General features: G+C 43.0%; 1 protein-coding gene across 1 annotated transcript in view; it reads right to left on the bottom strand.

Moving 5' to 3' along the window:
* The window catches only part of GRIP2 (glutamate receptor interacting protein 2), a 58,659-nt gene that overhangs the window by 25,052 nt on the left and 23,194 nt on the right, over positions 1-10,413 (bottom strand). The window contains exons 12-13 of the mRNA XM_009999292.1: positions 7,149-7,294; positions 6,440-6,520 (exon numbers count right to left, since the gene is read on the bottom strand). Of these exons, the coding sequence (XP_009997594.1) occupies positions 6,440-6,520; positions 7,149-7,294 (227 nt within the window). The remainder of the gene's footprint in view (positions 1-6,439; positions 6,521-7,148; positions 7,295-10,413) is intronic.

Genomic DNA, 10,413 nt, shown 5'->3' on the forward strand with positions numbered 1-10,413 from the left:
CATGTTGAATCTTGCCCTACCCTGGTTGTGTCAAAGCAATCCAGCAAAAATGCTTTTTCCCACAAGGTTTGTTTATTAGTTTCAAAGCAGAGTCAGTGTGACAGAAAGGGGTTAGGCAGGATCTCCACAGGCCTGGTGGAGGGCTGGGCATGGCCATCTCTAAACTTGACCATGTCACAGCTGGAACGGTATGTCCAAAGACTGTGAATGATAAAAAGAGAAAAGAGGAGGGGAAAAAAACCAAAACAACAACAAAAAAAACAACCAGCAAGTGCAGAAAACAACATGCCTCGAGCTTGCAGAAATGGTGTTTATCTCAGCATCTGCCCTACAAGCCCTGCAACATGCAGGGATCCTACCCGTGGTCAGTCCCTGAGCAGAGAAGACCTCGTCCTTCCGCAGCTCCACAATAGGTGTCAGCATTGGACGTAGCACAGGCTGCCTGTACCAGCACCAAGGGTGACAGACCAAGTGCTTTGTCCATTAGGAAACAAGGCAAATTTTAAAATTTAACCATTCTTGGTTTTGTTTATGTGTCTTTTGGAAGCAGGTGTTTTTCCAACAGAAACTGGTGAAAAGGAAGAGCCACGTACAACTGCAGCAGAGCACCCAAGCTTTAATAAATAGCTGCCTTCTGTTTGAAATAATCACTTAGTATAAAATGGAAAAGCTTTAGAAAACCATTGTTATTAGTCAGCACTTAGAAATCTGAAGGGCAAGTTAGAGAGATTTAATGAATAATTGTTCTCTCTCAAGAGGCATAAGATACAAAGTTAAGGAAAGGAAATCTCAAAGCACAGAACAGTCACATGCTATTTGTTTTAAACAGAGGTTACTAACTCCATTAATTCACCTTTGGCACCCCAAAAACCTACCTGTTGCCCCAGAAGAGCACTCAGCTGGGCTCTCCACCTGTCAGCTGGGACCAGGCTGCCCCTGACTACCCCAGCCCCCTGGGACCCATGATTTTAACCCTCCTGGGCTGTTCACACAGGGTGACAACATGCCTCTGTGCAACACTGCCCTGTTATCAGGCAGGAGAGCTGCAATGTCACTGAAGTGGTGACTCAGTCAAGGTCAGAGACATTAGATACTTAGATCCCAGGTGAGATTTTAGATAAAGCATTTCCCATTTGCCTGCAATTAAAAAAACCCTTGAATTACATTATTATTTTATTAGGGGTGCAGTGTTTGGAGTTAAGACACTTGCAGAGATGAGTAAAGCCTTTTCATCCATTCATTTCTGCTGTCAGAGTGGTTACTTCTCTTCAAAGGAAGAGAAGTAATTCTATTTGCTGCAGGAAACATGGTTCAGATGCCCAGCCTTGCTTTTGGGCCTTGCTTTCCTGTCTGTAAAACCAAGAAGGCAGCAAAGGGAGTAGAGGGAAGAGATGGATGGAGAGACAGAGGCAGAAGCTGGTGTGCAGAAACCCACACTCTCCCTTGACAGGCCTTCATCCACCAGGGCAAACTACTTCAGGTAGGAGTAGGCTCTTTTTCAGATACATTTATATTTTTGGTAGGTTTACAAGTACGAAAGGTAGTTTAAATCTGCTTCAGTGGCCCAGAGAAAGCTCCATAAATCAACAGCTGGTGAAGATAGAAATGCAGGATGGGGTAGAAACTCCAAATGAAAACACTGCTTGGCAGTGGTGACAGGGTAGTGATAAAATGGTGAGTTGATCAATACTGTTATTTACTTTTTATAAATTGCTTTCAGTCTCTCACCACCTCTGCTGGGATTCTGACTCACTTATTGTTTACTCTGTGATGGATGATGAGGCCAGAACACATGTCCAGTTTGTGTTTTTAATAGAATGCATAATGACTTGTATTGGTAATTTATTCCCCTCCAAGGGGCAGGAGCACATATCTCACATGCATCAATTCATTATAAATGTCTTTTGTTATTGACCAAGCCAAAGCAGCACTCTGCCAATGTGTAATTAGAGAAACTGTAATCATACCATAAGAATATGTTTAAGAAAGCAAGCATTTATAAATGAGAAAAAAACAAACAAAATGAGAAAGCCAATAATCCAAGGATAGCTAAGGAATGAGATTAATAAAAGCAAATCAGAATCAATTACAAAAAAGTAGCAGAGAAAATCAGATCCCCAGTACCCAGCTTTTCCTTCTATCATTCATTAGTTTTTGCAGCAGATGCATAAATTATCAGCCACTCTAGCAGGATATTCACCCCACTGCAGACCTATTTCCTTTTAAATCTCCAGGAAGCAAAACTGGGAGAGAACATCCCACCTGGGTAAAAGCACCAGAGTGAATCAGTTGCAAATCTCAGCTGAAGCTGCAGTGTTAGGAGGTGGAAGGGCAGTGGGCTGCTGGGCACCTAATGCTTGCAGACACACAGTGCCAGGCTGGAGGCAGGTCCCAGGTTAACCCAGTGCCACCACAGAAAGATTTGCTGGGCTCACAGACCCATCTTCTCACTAAGACAGTGATTATACTGCCTAAGTGATTTAATCAAAGTTATCTGTCTATCCAAATTCCAGTTTCATCACCCACAAGCAGATACACTACCTGCTTCTTATTTGCAGTACTTCATGTCAAGGGCACAGGAATAGATTTGTTAAGATATATAAAGGTAATTTGATAAACTTGCTCTACGAAGCATTAATGTATAGCTAAAATGAACAGTAATTTCACTATCTGTTTAAACAGTAACAACAACACACCTGTATCATTCAGCAAATGCCACAAGCAGCCCTTGGAGAGGATATTTGAGATGGGCAAAAAAAAAACCAAACAAAAAACAAACAAAAAAAAAATCAACACAAAAAGCAATCTTTCGTGTAATCAAGTATCATTTTCTACAAGCTAATAACAAATCCATATCTTATTTTAAGAGGTCAGGTATTGAACACACAAGAATACACAACTACTCCCTTCTCACTGGTGGAGTTTTTAATTTGTAAGAGACTTACAGAAAACCTACAAAGCCATAACTGTATCATTACGACCAAACACAGCAAGACCAGAGCACTTATGGCATGTGTTCTGCTAATAGAGATGAGTAGTTCAGGCCAACAAGACCCACATCTTCACAACCCGTTGTCAAAAATCTCTTTTTGTACATCTTTGCACTCCCACCATTCAGAGCACCTTGGAAGTCTCTGCAAACAGTCGAGCTTCACAGCACACAGCTTCACACAGGTCTTTGAACCCGGTGGAGCAGACAGGAGGGTGCTCTGCAGTCACAGTGGCTGCTTTACAAACAAAAGCAGCCTCCTCCCTGGGACAGAAACCAAGGCACTGGACCATGGAGAAAATGAGAGTGATTTTGCTGCCTTCCTGTCACTTCACCCCTGGACAAAGTGCATGAAAGCAGCACACATGAGGCAGCTTTGGTGGCTTGCTTTGCTAATTTTTGTGTAGCTGGAGACTGAAATGAGACTTGAGGGCCCTAAGGTGCCACAGAAATACAAAGCACAGTCAGTGAGAGACTCACTGCTTGGATCTCCTATTCATCCTATGGGGAACTGAAGGGGAAATAATGCTATACACAAATATTTACATCATGCATCTTAATTTGCTGCATCCTTTTGTGCTGTGCTTGAGCAGGGGGAAGAAACCCATCTGCATGCACCCAGCCATATGCACAGCCACACCTGGGGGTTCACCCAGCCCAAGCCTTCTCTCTCCAGCTAACCCTGACACCTGAGAAAAGATGAAATGCCTTCAGCAAACATCTGCCCCTCACTAGGAACAAGCTCAGACCCACTCTGTCTGTTCCTACCAGAACCAGCAGCACCTTCCCTCCTCATACAAAATCCTCTGGTGCTTTCAGCCCTTTTATGAGGCTTTCTAGCAGATTTATGGCTCCTCCTGCAACCAGCTCCATTACGAATTCTTCTAGCGCATCCATCAAGAGTCCTGCCCTCTCCTCCTTTACTTAGCCCATCTCCCAATTAGCTCTGAGAGCTACAGCACAGCAAGAACTTGATCTCTTTTATTTCTATAGCATTTCTCTGGTGAGGTCATAACACTTTATGCCTGTGTTTGAAGGCAGCAGCAAACCTTCCTAGACAGAGGAATGAACTACACATGAGCCTGCTGAAGCCAGAAGGTAAAACTCAACAAAAGCAACTCATCTTTCATCAACAGTGTAGCTGGACCACAACAGTTTTAGAACAAACTCAACTCTGTGGTCATCCTGCAAGGGGTCTTCTACTGACCCCCCTCTAGTTTGTCATCCCTTGAAAGTTTTACAGAGTAGGGACCAGAGATCCAATGTGGGAGGCCAGTAAACCCAGTCCTCTATTTGCAAACAGTAGTTAAACGTCTTTCCTTGTCAGAAGTGAAGCTGTAAAAGCTGTTTCCAGATCTATACAAGCATTCAAATCAGCAGAACTGGGAGGAACTGAGCGAAACAGAGTTATTTTTACCTCTTTTCTCTTGCTGCTTCCATCACACTCCTGTGTACACATCATGTCTCTGCAGGAGGTACTTCCCATACGGCTGCTTGCTTTGGTTTTAATATTGAAACCAGTATATTTATCTGCCTGGTCAGAGGCAGAGTGACAAAATGATGATTTAATTTGCTAAGAATCATGTGGACATAAGCTTATATGGACTAAGATATGAAAGCAGAATTAAGATTTAACCAGCATTTCATCCTCACCACTGCATTTTCCAGCTGGCTGTCACTTGCTCCATTTGTAAATATAATTTTGGCTTTGACTCAGCAAAGAACTGAAATATTTCTTAAGTCTATGTGTGTGCATTATTTAAATAATGTCCTGCAAGTATGTTCAAGATGCAAAAAAATCAAATCTATTATATAGTTTAAAATCTGCTTTGTAGTTGGATAATGGGTATCTGACTATATAAAACTCAGGGGTCAGTTTCTTTTTATTTAGTGATGATTTCCAAAAAGTGTGTGAAATCAATTTTTAAAATAAATTTCAAGTGAAAATATTTTCAACATAAAGATTCGTTTGAAGTGTAAATGCACATCTGAAGCAGATCCCATTTAAGTCAGACTCCACAAATAAAAACTAATATTCTTGCCAGCAACTCCCAGGTTCCTTTTGCTCTCCAGTCCCAGATACAAACAAAGCTTTGATGCTCAAATGGGGTGAAACTTTGACTGTGCTCAAGCCAGAAGTTTTTTTGCTAGCAGATCCATCATCTTGTATTGCCAAGTCAGGGGCAGGGAACACAGGCTGGGAACCCAGGGCAGTCTGGCCTGTTGTGCTCTGCCCACTCCCCCCTGTCACTGAGGTGTCATTACGGGTACCCTGCTGTTTTCAGAAAGCTCTTTGATGTCTTCAGACAGTAATTGCTACCAAGCCAAATGTTAAATACTGTGCTGCTATTTCTCAGGATTATCCTCGTGGCACAAATAGAAGAAGCTGGGAAGAGAGATGAAATAACACAGGGTGCAAAGCCATCAACCTGTCGATGTTCATGTCACTTCTGAGAATCACCCCACTTGGACCAGAACACCTCCAATTAGCTCACTGACTAATGCTGCAAATGCCAAAAGGTAATTACAAATAGCTTATCTCATTTTAAAGTGCCCCTAGTGTCTCCATTCCCCAGACACAGCTGGGTCCATGCTCCTGAGGACTTAGACAAAAGATCTTGTTACAGCAGTTTCCCAAGTTGCTTTGTTTCAGCTGAGAGATGGTGGCAGCCTCTGGGCATGGCAAACCTGAGATGATTCAACTCAGTTTATCCAGCAGTGAAAAAGGGATGAGTGACATGACACCTGCTCACACTTTCCATAAAGGAAAAATTCTCTCATGCAAGGCATAAGAAGATCCAAAATTAGCCAGGAATTTGGGATTAATCTGCCTATCTCATTCCCTTACAGTATCCTCTCCACAGAGGCCAAAAGGTCTTTAAATTAGAAATGTTCTTCAGAAGAAAAACAAATAATAATAAATCATCAAGAGTGAGCAGAGAATAGAGAAACAACAGAAAAAAGGTTTATGTCTCTCTCTCTCAATGCCCACAAGTCTTGGCATGTGGATGATGTGCTCTAAGGCTGGAGTTAGTTAAAGCAACTTGCACATAAACCTTGCCCAGCACCCTTCTGTCCCTCGAGTGCCTCTCCCCATCTCTAAGGCCCATCACCATCTTCACCCTACTCCTCCTCTTGGCAGATTCCCCTCTCTACCTTTCAAGCTGAGGGTTCATCTCACACTTTCTCTCCTTCCTCCACCTCTCCCTGCCAGGATATCACCCAGATCCAGGCAATTCTTCTTTAAAAGGAACATACTACAGCTGTGAGCAAGGAAATATAAGCCATGTTACTAATATAATAAAACACTAATCTGCAGCACAGACCAGCTGATCAGTTAAGATCCATCCTTCACCCCAACCTTCCATGCAGCTGCTTTTCTCTGCAGCCACCAGCTCATGGAGGCAGGAACCATCCACCTAAGTTTGTACAGGTCTGAGTAATACTTACAGCTGATTGTAATTCCAAGCTCTACACCCCTTTTCTTGGGCAATTTAACGTGGAAAGTACCACTGCTGGGTATGACAGACTCTGTAAAACCAAAAACAGACAAAAAAGAAAACAGGAAAAAAGAGAGAGTTTTCAGTTGTCTGGATGGTTTCTTTGGGAGCAAGAAAAACAAGCTCATAAAACTCAGTTTTATTGGTTCAAATGAGGTTGTTATTTGAGGCCCTGCAGACTTCAGGTTAGAATTTGGATTCTCATTAAAAATACATGCTCTGAACATTAAGTGGAGCACTCACATCATGATGGATTTCATGACTGAGGCAGCTCAAAAGGGAAAAATACTTCATTTATTTTATAAAGCTGCACTTGAGCCCCAGCCAATAGCTTTGGCTCCCTACTTGCTTCAAGGCCACAAACTATTTCAAATATTTTTCATATCAATGGGCAAATATTTAAAGTGCAGGTGGCCTCTTCATCTAATCCTTAGGTTTATCTCAGCCAAGTGGTGAGAAGAAGGAATTTGTGAAGGGATGAGAAGAAGGACCCTGCATCTTGGTGCACACTGGAGAACAAGAAATGGAAAAGGTCCTCACAGGCTCCTCTCACTCTTCCCTCTGAGCTCTTGTGTGAATATGCTCCCTCCTACAGGTTAACAAAGACACTGACAGAGTCCAGCTGGCCGTGAGGAGCAGGAGTTCCTCTGGCAACATACCTGCAACATCAAATTCAATCTCAAGCACCACTTTGTTGGTGAGGGCGGCGTCACGCAGGAGCTGATTGGCTTCCTCCATGGTCCCGTCCTCGGTCGCGATGCCGTTGATAGACAGGACTCTGTCTCCTACTTGTAGCAGCCCACACCTGCAGTCCACATTGGGAAAAGAGGGAAAAGGGACAAGGAGGCAGGAAAAAAGAGGAAAGGAAAAAAAAAACAACAACCCCACAACCAGCCGTGAGTTACTTTTGCCAGGCAAATCTGTTACAAGACAGAGTAGTGACAAATCCTGCAGAATTGGCCCTAAAGAGAAAAGAACTCATTCTGCAATGTTCACCCCAGTGCCAAGAGCCTCTGGAAAGTCACAGGGCAGCAAACCCTTGTGGTTTGCTTAAGTTCAGACATATTTTGCTCCTAAATAACCATTTTTGGTCATATTTCCTGCAGCTTTCAGAAAAAAAAAAAAAAAAAATAACCCTCACCTTCTTTAAAGTCAGTATCCTGGTCAAGAGATAAGAGTGATACATGCAAGGGCATGTGTCCTACTCTAAGGGTGTACAGCTCTTTCCATGTGCCTGTGCCCTCTGAAACCCAAACTAATGGCACTGAAAATTGCAGAGATTTCTCTGCTTAATACATGGCTAATGCTGAAGCTACAAGCCAATGAACTCACTGAAATGCCTCAGCAAATTGTATAATCACTTATCCCTTGTCATTGTATTTCTGGAAGGCAAATGTACATTGATAGTGTTTAACTGCCTTGAAAGGCCAATATTATTCCAATGTGACAGCCCCCCAAGCTGGCACTTTGGGGTGTTTGGGTTAGACCCTCTTTCACCAAGAGCACAGATCAGCAATTTTGTTACTTTTTCTTTTTACTTGGGGAGAAAAACAATGACTGCAAGTCTGTGCTGGAGATATATTGTTACAGGATAGTTTGTCTCTTGGGACCCCTCTGCATTTATAAGCAAGGTTTTTTTCACACATGGACCACTCCATTTCTACATTCAGTTTGCACTTTCCTTTCTGTTTGGTTTCTTTTTTAAACATGCTGTAACACCAGCAAGACAATCTTCCAAGTTACTGAGCTGGCCCATGGCTCTACAAAATCAAGACTGTAGTATTCCCTGTGACTGGCCACGGGCAATGGTTTGCTCATCTTCCCTCCCCTTCACACCCCTCAGGAGTTGCTCACCATAACCACATCTTTCCAAGTTTTCCACTCACGACCTGTCTAGAAGGCTGTCCACTTGAGCAGAGCTCCTCCACCAGTAACATAAGCTACAGAGTGGTCTCCAAAATAGGTTGGGAGTTATGGGAACAAGGCTAAGGCTCACCTCTACATTTTATTTTAACACAAAGATTTCCCAGAAAGCACCAGCTATCCTGTTTTAAGCCTCCTCCAGAGAACCTTTATTACCTGCCCTTTAATGATCAGGCACTTCTCCTTTCTAAATGTCAGCTTCTACTGATATTTCACAGAAGACAGTTTGGGTTTTTACTGATCTTTCCAGCCACTCTTCATCACTCACACCCAATCCATTTGTAAGAAAACATGGTACTACATCTTCTGGGCACATGAAGACAGCATCAAAGGAAACAAACACTGGCTGCGTTCACTTCCAAACAACAGAACAAATAAAACAGGCCAGGTTGTCAAGAAAAATGCACAAGCAGAACAGTTTTTCCTGATGGCCCATCAAAGGTTGAGATATGTGTAGGTTTGGAGAGATCCCAGGGAGGTTATGTTACTGGTAGGAAGGTATTTAACTTGCAGAATATTTACACTGCTACCTGAGATCATGCCACCCATGGAAAAACACTAGTTATTTTATGATATGTAAATTCAGAAGGGTTTGCTCAAGGAGACTTGGATTAGGACAGACAACTTTGCAGTGTATAAACAAATCTATCCTTGCAAATAAATTACATCAAGTTTAATAACGGTCCTGTGCTGGACTTGTGGAGATGCAGCCACATAGATGTGCTTGGAAATACCAGCTTATAAATAGGAAGATGGCAAAGAGTAGGACAGAGGTGCTCCTCCAGGACCCACAGCTCTCTTTCTATAGCCAGAATGCACCTTTTGGAAAGGAGGGATCAACAGCAGCACCACACAGACATCACTTTGTCATTCCAAGGTCACACAAGGACACACCCCATTTTGTCACTGTTTCAGCTGCAAGGGCTGGGAGATTGCAGGCTACTTTTACTCAGCATCAAAGCAAACATTTGCCACCTTTTCCATCAGAGCTGCCTTCTCACAAAACAACCCTCCTTGTGTTTCTTCACTCTAGGTAGATCTCCCTGGGTGTTTTACAGCCAATAGCTCTGTTAGGTCAGAAGAATTTTATTTCTTTTACTACTAGTCTCAGTCAATCATTGTTGTTTATGTCCCAGTCTTGCAGGTTTATAAAAGTTTGTGGAGTGAAGCCTTAACCTTCTGGATCCCTCCAGGAGGGCAAGGAGACTCAACGGGCTTTGTTAACTCTTCAGAATAATTCCAGAGACACCAGTTTCCAGCTGTCATGTACTCTTGCACTGGGAGAAGATCCCTGGGACCCAAGGCTCCTGCAGACCTCTCATTATCTCTGTTGTGGGAACCTACACAAACCTTCTGAAACTTTCTCAAGGATAGGGTGTTTGTCTCAGAGATGCAGAGACAACAACAGTGATCACAAAGTTTTTTGAGAACATGGGAGAATTGTTTTCAAATAAGAAAGAACAAGAGTACAGACACCTCCCATAGTGAAGTACAGCCCTTTGGATGTGTTACAGTCCATGATGGGAAGGTCTCCCTGGAGTTACAGGTTTACATTCTGTCTTGACTCAACTCCTTGGGCTCAAAACCAGCAATGGAGCAGCAAAGGTGCCTTACTGGATGAGGAGCAGCACGAATGCAAGCCTTGGGCAGATTATACACTAAAAAACTCAGTGTCATCAGCATCTGTATTGTCACTCCAGCTGTGGGGTGAATGGCAGCAGCTGTGAGGATGGCCACAGTGCTGGCTACAGAAACCAATCTGTCTTGCCCTTTCAGACCACCAGGTTGGCCCACACAGGTCAGACATGCACATCTGTGTGTGTCTGTGCATCTGTGTCTGCACATTGGTGGGCAGGCCCAGCCTTCAAAAGATCAAAGCTTTGCTGACAACTTTATCCAGCTGTTAAACTTTCCTTTTGCAAACCATTCGTACTCAAAAACCAGAAACACAATGATCAAACAACTGTGTCTGAGCAAAGTAAGAAAATGTATAACTCAGCA

This window comes from Chaetura pelagica, unplaced genomic scaffold (genome assembly GCF_000747805.2).
Source record: "Chaetura pelagica isolate M959 unplaced genomic scaffold, ChaPel_1.0 scaffold316, whole genome shotgun sequence".
Lineage (NCBI taxonomy): Eukaryota > Metazoa > Chordata > Aves > Apodiformes > Apodidae > Chaetura > Chaetura pelagica.